Source organism: Anolis carolinensis, chromosome 2, assembly GCF_035594765.1.
Source record: "Anolis carolinensis isolate JA03-04 chromosome 2, rAnoCar3.1.pri, whole genome shotgun sequence".
Taxonomy (NCBI): Eukaryota; Metazoa; Chordata; class Lepidosauria; order Squamata; family Dactyloidae; genus Anolis; species Anolis carolinensis.
Genome location: NC_085842.1, coordinates 92,235,981 through 92,253,125, shown reverse-complemented (window position 1 = coordinate 92,253,125; position 17,145 = coordinate 92,235,981). Strand labels below are relative to the sequence as shown.

The 17,145-nt window shown below is 38.2% G+C and overlaps 1 protein-coding gene across 1 annotated transcript in view; it reads right to left on the bottom strand.

Moving 5' to 3' along the window:
- The window catches only part of LOC103279481 (T-cell immunoglobulin and mucin domain-containing protein 4), a 58,262-nt gene extending 48,266 nt beyond the window's left edge, over positions 1–9,996 (bottom strand). Inside the window, exons 1-3 of the mRNA XM_062969370.1 lie at positions 9,653–9,996; positions 5,553–5,620; positions 4,811–5,158 (exon numbers count right to left, since the gene is read on the bottom strand). Coding sequence (XP_062825440.1) covers positions 4,811–5,158; positions 5,553–5,620; positions 9,653–9,678 — 442 coding nt within the window. The 5' untranslated portion in view covers positions 9,679–9,996. The remainder of the gene's footprint in view (positions 1–4,810; positions 5,159–5,552; positions 5,621–9,652) is intronic.
- Positions 9,997–17,145: the final 7,149 nt, after the last annotated feature.

Below are 17,145 nucleotides of genomic sequence, written 5' to 3'. Positions count from 1 at the left end.
AACTTACCTGGCCACCATTAAGGTCCTCCTTGCTTTCTCCTGGTACAAGGAAATGACGAGCTGGGAGATGGGGGGGGGGAGGAAAATTTCTCCTGCCTCCCCCCCCCCCCCCAGTCTCCTGCCACATTATTTCCTAATGCCAAGAGGTCACAAGGAGGTCACATTGTAAAGTTGCGGCATTCCTGTTTATTGACTGAACTAGAGCTGCAATCCAACAACATCTGAAGGGCTACCCTTTGCTTACATCTGAATTAAAATGAATGCAAATAAGTTACTAATTATATGGATATTCAAAGTTCTCCATTGAACTCAACGCAACCCACATAGTTCTCCTGTTCCCACTTGCATTCTAACAATCGTTCAGCCTGAGGCAGATCAGGCTGCAAAACAGTGAGTGAGCTACAGTGAGCTGATGTGTTTCATGGCTCAGAGGTGACTAGAACCTGGCGCATCAAAGTCACTCTGAGCCACTTTGAGTTCCTCAATGAGGGAGAGAGGGCAGGATATAAAGCATAGTAAATAAATAAAGAAGGTCCAATATTACCCCCTAATCATCCATTACCTTTGTCCCATTGCTATAATGTTTTTGAATGTGGAAATAGGCAATTATACACAACTAAGAAGATGCAACAGGGTATTTTTAATCATTTGGTATTATTTTTCTTTTAGGTTTACTATCATCTGCCAATCTTCACAGTACTAAACCCATATATTTGTTTCTACTTAATGTTTACCATGTATCTGGGGATCAGAATCTTGTTAGTTCATTGTTCTGTTACCTTAAGGCAGTATATTTTTCTTCAGAATTGGATAGCAAAGTGAGAAAAGGCAGAGAAAGATTTCTCCATTACCACCAGGACATAAAACTGTTGGCTACTGAGCAGTTAATTTCTACAATTCTAGGAGTTTTGAAAAAAAAGCTAACCAACATTTGGGAATATGGCTTTGGAAAATAATCTGTCCTGCTCAAAGGATTTCCTTCCCAGGCCACTTTTAGCTTCAAAGATCAACTCAGGAGCCAAATATGGTGGAAAATAGGCTGCTCAACAACTAGCAGCTTTCTTTCCAGGTAAAAGCAGCTCTTCAGGAACCAAATGTTTTATTCCAAAGTATATGATAATCATAGAATCATAGAATTGGATGAGACCTCATGGGCCATCTAGTCCACCCTCTTCCAAGAAGCAGGAAATTGCATTCAAAGCACCCCAGACAGATGGCCATCCAGCCTCTGCTTAAAAGCCTCCAAAGAAGGAGCTTCCACCACGGCCCGGGGGAGAGAGTTCCACTGTCGAACAGCCCTCACAGTCAGGAAGTTCTTCCTGATGTTCAGGTGGAATCTCCTTTCCTGTAGTTTGAAGCTATTGTTTCGTGTCCTAGTCTCCAGGGCAGCAGAAAACAAGCTTGCTCCCTCCTCCCTATGACTTCCCCTCACATATTTATACATGGCTATCATGTCTCCTCTCAGCCTTCTCTTCTGCAGGCTAAACATGCCCAGCTTTTTAAGCTGCTCCTCATAGGGCTTGTTCTCCAGACGCTTGATCATTTTAGTTGCCGTCCTCTGGACACTTTCCAGCTTGTCAACATCTCCCTTCAACTGCGGTGCCCAGAATTGGACACAGTATTCCAGGTGTGGTCTGACCAAGGCAGAATAATAATAATAATAATAATAATAATAATAATAATAATAATAATAATAATAATAATAATAATAGACTGGCAGTAATCAGTATATGTGGTCCCAGAAGTAATTGGCACACTGGGTGCTGTGCCAAAAGATCTCAGCCAGCATTTGGAAACAATAAACATTGACAAAATTACAATCTGTTAACTGCAAAAGGCCACCTTACTGGGATCTGCAGGCATCATCCGAAAATACATCACACAGTCCTAAACACTTGGGAAGTGTTCGACTTCTGATTTTGTGATACGAAATCCAGCATATCTATCTTGTTTGCTGTGTCAGACTATGTTGTTGTGTCAATAATAATAATAATAACAACAACAACAACAACTTTATTTTTGTACCCCACCTCCATCTCCCCGAAGGGACTCGGGGCGGCTTACATGGGGACAAGCCCATTCTAAGACTAGAATACACATGGGTGCACTCACTGCATTCTAGCCACTGATTCCATAGGTCTTTTTGTCTTCTTGCTCATTGCCATCAATGTTGATTTTATGGTGAGACCATAAATGAGAGACATCCAAGTCACACCATCATAAACAGCCCTGTTTAGGTCCTGCAGACCCAGGGTCGTGGATTCCTTCATTGAAGTCTATCCAGTTATAATGTAGTTCTCTTTTCTTCCTACTATCTTCCACCTTACCAAGTATGATTATCTTTTCTAGTAAGCCACAGCTTCTCATGACATGTCCAAAGTATGACAGTTTTGGTTTACTCATCTTGGCTTCTAGGGAGAATTCAGACTTGAGTTGCTCTAGGACCTATTTATTTGTCTTTTTAGCACTAAACTAAATAGGGCCCCCTTACTTCTGAGCAAAACAACATAGTGTTTGGAACAAAAAACACATTAAATCTAGCCAAATAATTGTCTGACATCGATTGAAATGCTGTGGCTGTATTTCTGCCCTTCTTCGTGCTTGACAGATTTTATCCATAACAACAAGCTGAGAAATAGCACTTCATTCATGATCATGAGTCCAGAAACCTTTGCAGATTTGTTGTTTTTTAGTGGAATCTGATAATCAATGTTTATAGGTGAATATAAGAACACCAAGATAGAATTTGTGACTTGAAAGTTTCATATGTTTCAGTGCAATACTTCCTCTTTAGTCATGCATCTGAGGACAATTTGTGCCACTAGTTTTAAAATAGAAACTTTAAAAAGATTTCATTTCCCTGTGAAAAGAGAAGTATATCTCATGATCTATAGCAACCTTTTAGATGTCAAGCAAATGAACAATCTGAAAGTGCAACAAATAATGATAAAATCCAAACTTCAGTTATTAATAAAGGGTACTATCTTGCTATTTTGAAATCTACAAGGAGATGGGAAAGCAGTTTAGAAAATAAAACAGTTATGAGAGAAAACATAAAAATACCAAAAGCATGATAAAAACTATACCACTGTTTTGAGGAGATAAACTCAGGATACCATTGATACACTAGAATGCTGAGAAAGTAGATAATATCCAATGCAAGATAAAGCACTTTCCTACAAATTCTTCCAGAACTCCATTTAAACAACCATTAGATAAGATTGAAAGGATTAAACAGGATAAGTATAAGAAGAACAATGGTTTTACCATTGAATGACTGAATATATTTACAGAGGAATTAAAATTGTAAAATAAAGCAGTGGAAAGTTTTGTCTGATCACAAAATGTTTTCTGAACAGAAGAATAAAAGTGCCATAAAAAAGTGCTATGGTCGATTTGGATGATCTGTTAAGTCACAGTAATATTATGCATATATATCCACCAAAATATTGACACGTAGCAGTGTAGTGTTTCTAAAATAGATATTTCAGGATTAAATTCTCACAAGTATGTGTTCATATAACAATAACAAAACAGTTTGAGTTTAATTACTCTGCTGCTTAAAGCATATAGTGCAGTATATAAACCATTTATAACAAATAATGACAAGTTACATCACTGAATATCAAAATCAAGATTTTCCATGTTGTAGTATTTCTTATTTCTATGTTGGATTGTGAAAGCTTGATATTGAAGAAAGCTGGGAGGAGGAAAATTAACTCCTTCAAAATGTGGTGCTGGTGGAGAGTTTTACAGATACCATGAACTGATAAAAAAGAGATTTCTTGGGTTCCAGAGTAAATCAAGCTGGAACTTTTTCTAGAAAGGAATGACTAATCTGAGACTGAACATATTTTACACATATTATGAAAAGACATCACTTAATAAAAAAGAAAGAATTGCTTGGTAAGGTAGAAGGCAGTAAGAAAAGAGGAAATCTGCACTACAGATGGATAGACTCAATCAAGAAAACCATATCCTTGAGTCTACAAAGACCTAATGATATGCATAATTTGGAGGTCTCTCTTGTTAGCCAAATCCAACTTTAAGGCAATTAACAACAGAAAATAATATGTCAATAAATAATAGAAACATTCACTATTCATTGAGATACCAGAGGAAGGAGTAAATCAACGAAAAGGGGCATCTAATCACAAAAGGCAATGAGATTCTCTCAATAGCTTCTGATCTCTATCTTCCACTGCATGTCAGTTGTGTTTACAGATGTATGTATGTAGCCACCAAGAAGGTCTTCTCATAAATCCTCAACAAACATGACCTCTGTTAGTGGTGGAATCAGGAGAAGGCCTTTCCCCAATATCTTTTAAACTCAGCAGGCCCACGTAGGGAGAAATAGTCTTTCAAATAGTTTTGATTCAAATTGTATATATTCAGGGATGTATATTCATGATGAAGATGTACGTTCTTAATTGAAGGAGATAAAGTGATCGGGCCTACTTTTATGAAGGACTCAGGAATATCTTTAGAAAGTAAAAAATCTGTTTTGCTGGACTTTAAAATGGTGGTTGTGTATAGTTTTAAGAATCATTTAGCAATTATAAATGATGGCTATAAAATAGCCATTATCTGCCAATACGTTTAATCATTTTTGAAGGCACTTTAGTTGATAAGATGTGAAACTGCTAGTCAATAAAGTGAAAGTGCTAAATATTATTCTGAGAAATTATATTTAAAGAATTACTTTAAAAAATATTTTGAAAACTTAAAAAATGCACCTTACTACAAAACACATTCCTGTGTTAACACATTCCTGTGTTAACAAGCTGTCAAATGGAAGTGCTCTGCTCACCTTTCTCAATCACAGTTCGAACATGGATTTTCAGATCATTGAACCAGCCTGGTATTTCCACACGGCAACAGTACTCCCCTGCATCTTTTGCTGTGACATTCAGAATGGTCAGGGACACATCACCATGCCTAATATCTCCCATCAGATGGTAACGGCTGGATTTAGGGACTATTTCTTGAGATGTATCAGTCCAGATAATTGGGTCAGAACATAAAGATGAAGGACAACTTCCTCGCCCCCAACACATGGTTGTAACCCCATGTTTAAGTACAGAATAATGGCAGGGCAAAGTGATGTCCTGACCTATTTTCCCTTGTACTAAAGTTTCAGCACCCATTGCTATGAAACCTGTTGAGAAAAATACTAAAGTTAACACAGATAAATGATATTGCATCGAATAGCAGAGTATCTACTGAGATTCCCATCTGTTTCTGGAAGCCTTATAGGAAAATTGCCATTTGAAAACATACACACACATCTTGAAACTCAATTTCCTGATGGACAGAAAAGGGAGCAATGGAGGAACAAAACTGATGGGTGCTAGGGTCGCCAAATAGAAAATTAAAGAAGGCTCTTGTACTTTAAATGGTTGTGTAGAAGTTGGAATTTCAGCAGGTGTTACTTTTTACCTGCTTATATGACAAGCAATGCCTCCCTTTAAAGTAAAGATGGTGTCTTCAGTTTTCATTATGACACCCCTATAAATGAGACACAGGATGAAGTGTTCATTGTCTTCACTTACCCAGACATTTGTCTTTTTGTAATTGTTCAATAGTCTTCACCCAACAGACTTCATTAAGCGGCATACTTCTGCAATGATTGGTATTATTGTAGTAAATAATGCATGAAAGATTGGATTTTTCTCTATGATCTTGTCAGAATCTTACAATTTTCAGGGTAGGGTTTTTTTCCTGCTTCCAATTGCCCTCACAGGCTTGACTGGTGAGGATAGGAGACAGCTTTCTTAGTGGCTACTCCTCAGCTTCTGAATTCCGTTCCATGAGACATTTGAACTGTCCCTCCTTTGCTACCTTTTCACTGGCAGTTTAAACACATCTTCAGCCTAACTGACCAGCTCAGAGGGATATTCAATGAGGAATGCTGTTTTTAGTATGTAATATGTATATTATGTATTTTAAGTGTTTTAATGATTAATAACTTAGAAACTTCATTTAACTTAGAGATATGGCTTAAAACACTTAAAATATATAACATGTATAGCATCTGGTATTCTTTTTAGTAGGTGGCATTTTATGGAAGCTATACTGAAAAAGTCCACTGGGGACAGAATCCAATTTCATCATCATCATCATCATCATCATCATCATCATCATCATCATCATCATCATCATCATCATCATTTAATTACTTATTAATCGCCCTCCATCCAAGATGCTCTAGGCGATTTACAAGATAAAATTGTAAAGAACTTCTCAGACCTTTGATGATATAATTTGTTCTTTGGCATGGCTATAATATAAGCTACAATATTTCTACCAGTGTTATACTATAAGAAACAGCCAGCATGGTGTAGTGGTTTGAGTGAAGACCAGACTTTGAAACCTCATTTGACCCTTTGAACCCTCTGGGTGCTCTCCACCTCAGAGGAGGACACAGAGAAACCCCTTCTAAACAAACCTCATGGGAAGTTCACCTTAGGATCAGCCTAAGTTGGGCATGACTTGAAGGCATACCACAACTCCTCAGTCAACATGAAACAATAAGAGGAAGAGCTATGAGAATATGAGTAATGCGCTCTCAAGAGACAGAGTATTGGAAACAAAACCTGCTCGAAAGCATGACAACAGATGTCTGTGAAATCGGACCACACATTTCAACTGCCAAGGGGTTTCCCATCAGTGCAAATGCCATGGGGTCATGTTCTTTCATTTCAGGCTGATCTTTTGCTAATGGGATGTTTATTTAGCCTGATTGCTCTCCACCAACAATCCTACTCCTTCATATAAGAAAATGCATAAAATATGCAGACAAACTGTTGGATTTTCCATACATTGCAAGACCACCGTGCCCATGGACATTCTTTGCCTGTGTTGGTTGGATGGCCATAGCCCTATCTGGACACCACATTCTGTGGATGGCAGCAGGAAAGTAGCACTATTTATAATTGCCATAGTTGGACAAAACTGCTTCTTGTTGGATATAATTTTGTAACATTTATTTTCTACATTTGTAACCTAAAGAATACTTTTGTGGAAAAAGTTTTAGTCCAGCTACCTGTCGTTTCATAAATTTTCCACTGGCATAAGTAAATTAGAAAGTATATTGCAAGTCATCATATTGATTTGACAGTGTTTATACTGATTCTTAAAACTGGCATAAGTTCTTGTTGGATAAAACATTGTGACACCTATGTTTCTACATTTCGATTTCTACATCTAGTCTGGGTATAGCAGAAAAACATGTATTCACTAACAACAAAATCCAAACAAAAGCCTCTTTTTAAAATTAAAAATTCCTTTGCATTTATTGCTTTGTTTGATTTCAAATTATTTTATGAAAGAGCTTTGCTGTTCATAGTCATCCCAAACGGTTTACACAAAATGCCAAATTTTATTTATTTATTTATTTATTCTTCGAACTTATATGCCGCCACTCCCCTAGGGCTCGGAGCAGCTTCCAAAACAGACTAAAATCTAAAAAAAATTAAAAACAGTAATAACAGAATTGATCTGTTTAGCAGAAAAGATAAATATACAAGAGACTGAACTGAGCACCAATCTTAACACATTAAAAATCTTACAAAATTCAATATTTTTCACCTGTTTCTTTCTCATAATAAAAATATTAATGCATCTTTTCAGAAGGTTAATCATGTAATAACAATATTAATTCAAAATCTAACGATAACATGTTTTTAATTGTAAATTAATGCTAGAATCTAATGCTATATGAATTTTCTATAATTTTAAAAATAATATTCCATGTGTAAATAATGCGAGTATATTAACTTTATAGCATTCACGATCTTGAAAGCAAAGCATGCAAACTTGCCAGGGCTAATTTCACACAACAAAGCAGAATGTATTCCTCTCATATCTCAAAGACAATCGATCAGGAGTTCTGTGTATTCATTTCCAGACACTTGGATGTTTGTGGTAAAGTAATTCTTTTAAGGTTCAAAATGTTGTTGGAATTGTCCTCATTCTTAACTGGAGGTCACTGGGTGGCATAGTGTTCTCACAAGTAATGTAACTTCCCCCATGCATTGCCTTCAGGTCAAAGCCTTTACTTTTTTCTCCCTTCTCTCCAAACTTGAAGACCCTTGAAGAGCAATATTAAATAAATATTTGATGGACTTTAGGATTTTAAATCTCAAATTACCGTATACACTCGAGTATAAGCCAACCCGAATATAAGCCGAGGCACCTAATTTTATCACAAAAAACTGGGATAACTTATTGACTCGAGTATAAGCCGAGGGTGGGAAATGCAGCAGTTACAGGTAAATTTCAAAATAAAAATAGATACCAATAAAATTTCATTAATCGAGGCATCAGTAGGTTAAATGTTTTTGAATATTTACCATATTTCAAAGAAAAGCAATAAACTAGCTCTATAAGTGAAAAAGTAGGGGCAACAAAAACAATATGGTATCAACAATAATCTAATAATAATAATAATAATAATAATAATAATAATAATAATAATAACTTCATTTGGATCCCACCCTATCTCCCCATGGGGACTCAGGTCGGCTTCCAACATAGTAACAGGCAAACATTCAATGCTTATATAAACAATGCAGAGCTAGATATAGCTCTATAATTCTAGATACTAATTTCACATATGCACTTCCCCCTGAAACGTTTGCAAATCCCTCTGTGTGTGTGTGTGCATTTGTCCTACAATATTTGCAAGCCATATATGTGTGTGTGTGTGTGTGTGTGTGTGTGTGTGTGTGTGTGTATCTGTGTGTTGATTTTCCCCCTGTAATATTTCTAAGCCCTATATATAGGTAGGTAAGAATATATTCATATCTATCCAGACATTTATCTTTTTATAGATATTTGCAGAGACTTGCAAACATATGAGGGTAAATTCATATATAAAAATAATGTATATGTATGGCTACAGATACACAGGTACATGGATCTATATGTATAAAGGATTTGCAAAGACCTGCAAACATATGAGGGGAAATTCATATATAAAATTAATGTATATAAATAGATACACATATAAAGGTACATAGAGATTCCAAAAGCTTGCAAATGGTTAATGCCTATATATCTGTAGGAGAGTTTAACAAATATTTCAGGGGAAAATGCTTTCATAAGATTAATGAATGTATATTTTTCTTCTTCCTGCCTTGCAAGGGTGTCTCTTGATTAAGAGCGAGGGAGGCTTTGCAAAAGAAAACACACTGATAAGGGAGCAGAGAGAAATAGATCACATATTGCAAGCAACAGCCTGCAGGCTCCGCCGGCCTTGACCTTGACCCGATTATAAGCCGGGGGAGGCTTTTTCAGCTCATAAATAAGGGCTGAAAAACTCGGCTTATCTTTGAGTATATACGGTAAGTCTTGGTGGTCCGGATCAACAAAGGGGGTCTATGGTAATGAAAAAATAAATAACGACTTCTGTAACCCATTTTGATCTCACAATGATATAACTCTATTCCTCAATGTATATCAAGTAGCAGTCTGTAATCTATGAAAATCAATGCTTTAAAAATATGGATTTGTGTATTCTATAGAATTATTCTTATGGGTTCTATATTATTACTTTTTCCTTATTCCCCTGCTCCCTGCTATTTATACCAAAATGACTAACACAGCTATCACTCTTAATATTATTTTAATATTATTAGTATTTCATTACCTGTAGTTGTCAGCAATAGGCTCCATCTCAGGAACAAACAAGGTAACATGGTGCCAGTGGAGAGGACAGAGTATTGCATTATTGCTGCCTTGAGTATGTATTTAACATAACACTCATTTCTAAATTACGTTTCTAGCTTCTCCAATTTCTGATGTCTATAATGTGTGATATTAGTCACAGCACGCAGTAGCAAGTCGTTCTCATCAGCTCTTCCTTTTCCTGTTGTTGATGCAATAGTCTCCAGACTGCCCAGTGTTGATGTGTGGTGATGGACAATTTGGAGATCTCTGACTAAATTGTGAAACCAAGCAAAAATGTTTTGCTTTGCTTCACAGCGTCAGTTCTGCAGTGTACTTCTCTAATTTTCAGAAATAATCTCAAAGATCTAAATGTGAAGAAAAGTGTCTAAAGTCATGCTTTTCACTGCACCACACTGGCTCTCATAAAATTGCATTGATATTTAAGGATATTCTGCCACTTTGACATAAGGCTGGGAGGCATTGCTGGGAGTCATTTGAAATGTGGTACTGAAGAAGAGGTCAACAGACACTGTGCAAAAAGACAAATGAATTGTTCCTTTTTTTAAAAAAAATCTAACCTGAGCTCTCCTTAGAAGACGACTAAGCTGACTTACTTTGGGCCTATCATGAGAAGAGCTGATTCTTTAGAAAAAAAACAGTAATGCTTGAAAAGTTAGAAGGCAATAGAAAAAAGGTAATATTGCATTCCAGACATAAAATCTCAATATAGGATGAAGCCATGGTCCTGAGTCTGCAAGACCTGTGAATAACTGTTAATGCCACCTGGCTTCCCTCTATTGGTCCAAGGCAACGTGGGAAGCCACGGTGGCATGCATCGCGTCACCTTCCCTTTTACAACAGAGCCTCGCTGGAAGTTGCAGTGTGTTTTGAAATGGGAGCCGGCCGGCTCTGTCATAAAAAGATATGCATATCTAGATGATTACAATTAAGGCTTTCTAATCTAAAAATAAACTAGCTTTTATCATCAATGTAACCACATTACTCAATTGTAAGACTCAGCTTGGTATAGAGGCAACCTGTTGTTGCATTGGAGTGGAACTTGTAAAATTCAGGTTCTATCTCTCACTGGTATTCTTGGGTCAGTCCCCTTCTCTAGCCTAACCTACCTCACAGTTCTTATGCGGATAAAGTCGAGAGCAAGAGAGCCAGGTAGGCCACCTTGAGTTCATTGGAGGAGAACTGGGATATAAATGTAGCTAGTTAACTAGTTAAAAGAGGCTGAAAGAGGTTTGAGTGTTGGACTACAAATTTGGAGACCAGGCTTTGAATCCCTATTTGGTCATGGAAACCCATTGAGTGACCTTAGGTAGATCTCACTTTCAACAAGTCACAGAAACTACTTGAAGGAACACAACACAAACAGCTAGTTAAAATTCTAACAAAGTTTTAACCTAGAAATCTCATACTTATTTTGCATTCTTTGAGTACACGAAATCTCCACATGTCAGGGTTTCATTCCCTATACTTCATTAGTGGCAAATGTGCAGATGTGTTTCAGTTACACCCAAACCTAGGATTGCCATGCATATACTTCAGACATTTTGGGGCCGGGCTGTGGCACAGGCTGGTTAGCAGCCAGCTGCAATAAATCACTCTGACCAAGAGGTCATGAGTTCGAGGCCAGCCCATGTCGGGGTGAGCACCCAACAATTAAAATAAGAAATAGCCCCTGCTCGTTGTTGACCTAAGCAACCCGAAAAATAGTTGCATCTATCAAGTAGGAAATTTAGGTACCACTTATATAGAATCATAGAATCATAGAATCGTAGAGTTGGAAGAGGCCTCATGGGCCTTCCAGTCCAACCCCCTGCCAAGAAGCAGGAAAATCTCATTCAAGGCACCCCCGACAGATGGCCATCCAGCCTCTGCTTAAAAGCCTCCAAAGAAGGAGCCTCCACCACAGTCTGGGGCAGAGAGTTCCACTGCCGAACAGCTCTCACAGTGAGGAAGTTCTTCCTGATGTTCAGGTGGAATCTCCTTTCCTGTAGTTTGAAGCAATTGTTCTGCGTTCTAGTCTGCATGGCAACAGAAAACAAGCTTGCTCCCTCCTCCCTATGACTTCCCCTTACATATTTATACATGGCCCTCATCATGTCTCCTCTCAGCCTTCTCTTCTGCAGGCTAAACATACCCAGCTCTTTGAGCCACTCGTCATAGGGTTTGTTCTCCAGACCCTTGATCATTTTAGTTGCCCTCCTCATTTGTATCACTCAACACTGTTTTGTTTTCTTGCTGTACTTGCTGTAAAATTATTGTATTTTTGTGTGGTACAATAACTTTATTGAAAAAGACTGCTATATGTTTCTTGGGGTCATGTTTCTTGCAGCTTCTTGATACTACCTTCCAGAAAGTTACTGTTCTCAAAGAGGCACTTACTGCTGCTGTGTGTCGCTGGCAGTTGAAAAAAAGAATGGTGTTGGTGTGGCAAAGAAAATTGAAATTTCAAATTCCTAGCAACTACTGGCAATCATAACATTCAGATTTTAATACATAATCAAACTAATGTGACGGTTATGTTTCTTCCTAGTAATGAAGCAAGATTTTCCAGAGTGAACATCTAAGTCACACATGAGGAATGAGGGGCCTACAGATAACATAGACCATCCCTGTCCAATTTCTCAGCCTCCAGAAGCCACTCAGGACTGTCGCTTGCTGCCATGATTTTAAAAATCAGCCAAAAGAAGAACTGAATTCTCAAGATACTTTTTTTAACAACAGAAGTTATGTACCCTATATATTTTGCTCTCAAGCACATTTGAACCCCAAGACACATCTTGGAAATGCTTAACTGCTTATAAACACAGCACAGGAGGTGCATGTATTCCAGACCCTAAAAGTCTAACCTCTGAAAATCACACGCACACACGCCACTCTAAAAAAAACTTCAATGATATTTGCACCAACCTTAAATATTCAGCTCAGTTTAAATTATATCAGGATTATATTTTATGAAGACACTATTTCTTAACTGAACAGCCAAGCCAAAAAATTCCACAGGGCAGCAAATGTTTAACAGCTCTCTCCTGCACAAAACCAGCTGACCGCACACAAACCTATACAACAAATAATGAATAAAAGATATTGAATAAGTTTTTGGCAATTCCATTGAAGAATGTCAGCTAAAAGCAAACCAAAATCTGTATAAATCCTATATAATTTGCAAGACAAAATAAAATTAGGCTTGTTCATGTGATTTCCTCAAAAGTTTTTCCATAATAATGACACTAAGGCTAATTTTCACAAGCCCTTTCATGCAGAGCTGCCTTGAATTGTTTGTATTCATTTGTGTCTAGCTATTTAAAGGCTGCTGAAACCCACTTCCCATACCAAGGAAAGAAAAAGGAACCCGTACATTGCTGATTGCAAGAAGGGAGTTTTATTTATACTTCTGCTGATTCAGCCCTTGGCAACAAAATAAATGAAATATATGGCAAATATATGGAGGCCCCGGTGGCGCGGGGGTTAAACCGCTGAGCTGCTGAACTTGCTGACCGAAAGGTCGGAGGTTCAAATCTGGGGAGCAGGGGTGAGCTCCCACAGTTAGCCCCAGCTCCTGCCAACCTAGCAGTTCGAAAACCTGCAAATGTGAGTAGATCAACAGGTACCGCTCCTGCGGGAAGGTAACAATGCTCCATGCAGTCATGCCGGCCACATGACCTTGGAGGGGTCTACGGACGATGCTGGCTCTTCGGCTTAGAAATGGAGATGAGCACCAACCCCCAGAGTCGGACACGACTAGATTTGATGTCAGGGAAAAACCGTTACCTTTACTAGTGGCATAAAGGGAACCAATTTCCCCTGTTTATACAATGCAAAGTGTTCACCAGTGCAATTCTGTTTCATGAAAAGGCATGCCAAGGAAACCAGGTATATGAAGTGTTGATAACTGGGAGAGAAGAGGGCTATATTTGGTCCACAGGAGATGCTGGGGCCCACACATAAACACACACACTTACTTAAAACACGCACAATTTGTACCCCTGTATGCGTTCTGAACTATGGGGACTTAGCTTTGAACCCAAGGCTCATGTTCTTCTTTAAGAACTCTGGATCTCAAAGAAATGGGTCTCAAACCTGCACAGAACCTTCCATGGAATGTTTTAAAACTGAGTAACTTTGGGCAGTAATCTTGTGCTCTCGGAAACTATTATAAATAGCACTTTTTTCCTTCATGCAATTCACTTTTGATATTAGCATTGAGTGGCTTCAACCTCCTTCTATTTCTGCTTCTATTTTGAGGGGCGGGGGGAAGCTACCGGTATTATAGCCTTCCACATTTGCAGGTTTGAGTTTTGCAGATCTGATTACTCATGGATTTAATAAAAATATTCTCTCTAGGAATCTCTAGCTCTTCCACTACAACTCTTGTCAATTTCCCCCACTGGAGGACTTCTAGAGTCCACTGCTTTCTAGAGCGAACAGTTCTCTAGCAATCTCTTGGCCCTCTACTGCAATTCCATGATCAACTTCCGGAAGTTGACTATAAAGTTGGGCTGAAGAACCTAGAAATTCCCAGAGAGAAGTGCTCTCAAATAAAAAATTGCAATTTTATTATTTATGTGTGGCTTTTTTTAACTTTCACAGGGGACCTATGTTCCTAACCTCAATGAATCTTGCAGGAGGAATTTTTGCCATGGTTTCGGGGCTTTTGTACAAGTCAAGGTATATAGGAAAGACTTTTTGTGCAACTGCAAGTGACTAGAAATCACTAATTGATCACTTTCTGTTTTAGAAAACAACACCTCCTGGACCTAAAATGTCCTGCGGAATTTTTGAGCTCTGGAAGGGCAGGGTAACAAAACCAGCCAAGCCACAGGCTACAGCTTACAGTGTTTGTAATATCAGTTAATTCTCCATACTGGGAAAGGTAACCAGCCTTCAAACTCCATAGTGAATCCTGACAGTGGAGTTCACTGAGGAGTCTGATGGTTGATATTACAGTAGAGTCTCACTTATCCAACACTCGCTTATCCAACGTTCTGGATTATCCATCGCATTTTTGTAGTCAATGTTTTCAATATATCATGATATTTTGGTACGAAATTTGTAAATACAGTAATTACTACGTATCATTACTGTGTATTGAACTACTTTTTCTGCAAAATTTGTTGTATAACATGATGTTTTGGTGCTTAATTTGTAAAATCATAGCCTAATTTGATGTTTAATAGGCTTCTTCTTAATCTCTCCTTATTATCCAACATATTCACTTATCCAACATTCTGCCGGCCCGTTTATGTTGGATAAGTGAGACTCTACTGTATATCATGTTAACTTATATCATGTTATATCATTTTATAACATGAAAGAATATTCTTTCTAGATAATGGTATAGTTACTAGACATGGGCCCAAAATTTGTCTCATCCGTTTGATTCATGTTTCTGTTTTGTACCATCCATTTGGATGGCACAGAATGGGACGGCCCCTCCTGGAACAAAAATAAACTCAACCTGAAAGGCAAGTGGGAGTGGGTACTGGCTCAAAGCCTGCTTTTCGGATCCATGTAGGCCCAAAGTGCCGGGACCAGGCAGGGCCTGCCACCAAGCACCTGGTAAGGAGTGTTCCTTACTCGGCACTCGGCTGCAGACCCTCCCAGGCCCAGGCGCGTAGGCCCAAAACCTGCACCCATAAGCCCGGGAGCTTTGGGCATATGGGTGAAGCTCCCCCCCCCCCCCAAATAATGGGTCAAAAGAAAACAAAACTTTCGGCACTGAAGACGGAGAACAAATATCTGCACTTCCAATTTCGGGAGGCTCAGTCAAAATGGAGCAGGGGCCCCACCGAAAGTTGGGAAACAAAACAGATCAAGGTTTGCCCCAAATGCACATGACTAATATTTATTCTGATTGACCTCTAGTGATCTGGCTTGTTAGATTTGAAATGAAAAGTCATTTCAACATTGACTATCCACAGACCACCTAAGAAATCTGCTGCAAGCAGTGCTTTGGATATCTGTCAGTCTGATGTTTTAATGTATCATTTCTCAGATCACAAGGGCTTCCAAAGCAACGGACAACAAATAAAAGCAAATAAAACAATACACTGAGTTTAATAAATGTTTAAAGTGCATGAAAATACCCTTTAAAAACCTTAAGGGGAGGAATCCTTGCAATGATTTGCCCCTTATCCACAATCTTTCAGTTTCAATTTAAGTGTGTGTTGTGGGTGGGTGAATTTTCTGAGCACCTGAGCCAACTGCTTTATGACTAAGGCTCTAAGGAGAGTATCTGGAGGGGGGGGGGGGTTGGGGGGGGTAAAAAAACATGAAAAGTTGTTGTTGTTATATAAGACAAGAAGGAAATATTGCAATAAAGTTATTAATAGTAAGTTATTTTTTGTTTCCTGTGTTACATGGAGAGATTTTTTATTGTGTAGTTTAATAGTCTTAAAAGAAGACCAAAAAAATGTCCATTCCAAAATATTTGCGCAGGCACATATGTTCATAGCCTGAAGGTCAGAGGAGAAAGGAAGAACATACTCGAGCAAATGTGAATGCTGCTGCCCTCACAGGAAGGAACTTCTTCCTATTAAAACGCATTGTCATTTATCACTCTTGTAATGATTAACTTTTTGTCTGTATGACTAACTTCTATAAAAATAAAGTTGACTCAAGAATCTCCTCTTCTTGTATTTTACTATATTCTCTGCCTCTGAAATGCTTAACATATTATTTATTTATTTATTTTTCAAACTTATATGCCGCCACTCCCTTAGGGCTCGGGGCGGCTTACAAGAACCGGCTAAAATCAACAATTTAAAAACATCTTAAAAACATCTTTAAAAACACATCTTAAAAACATCCTAAAAGCACCTTTTAAAACATCAATAACAGAACTCAAAAGCCTGCCGAAACAGGTGTGTCTTACATGCCCTGCGGAAGGCCAACAGAATCCGGTCGGCCTTCCATCTTTAACACAAACTGAGTGCCGTCAACATATTGATAACACTCGAGCCTGAAATCTCGGACCAGCTGAGCAAGTGGTCGCATATAGATGTTAATGTGGTTCTCACAATTCTTTCAGGATTTGCTTTAACATACTTCTGCATATATTTAGAACATCTTGGGAAAAGTATGCTATAGCGATTTGAACATTGGACTACAACTCTGAAAACCAGGGTTTGAATCCCTGCTCAGCTATGAAACCCACTCAATGACTGAGTAAGCCAGACGGTCTCAGTCTCAGATGAAAGCAAAGACAACCTCCATCTCAAGCAAATCCTGCTTAAGAAAACTCCACTGTAGTTGTCTGGTTTCTCAGAGTTAAAATAAGCCTGCATTCAAATAATATAAATCTGCATTAGAAAACTAGCTGCAGTCAAGGACTAGCTGTCTTTATTTAAAGCCATGAAAATGAAATTGCTTCCAATCCTCCAAGTCAATTGTGAATAAGCAAGTAAAAGAAAATAAAGTGAAAAGATAGGGTTTAGCACTAATATCAGGTTTCAAGGC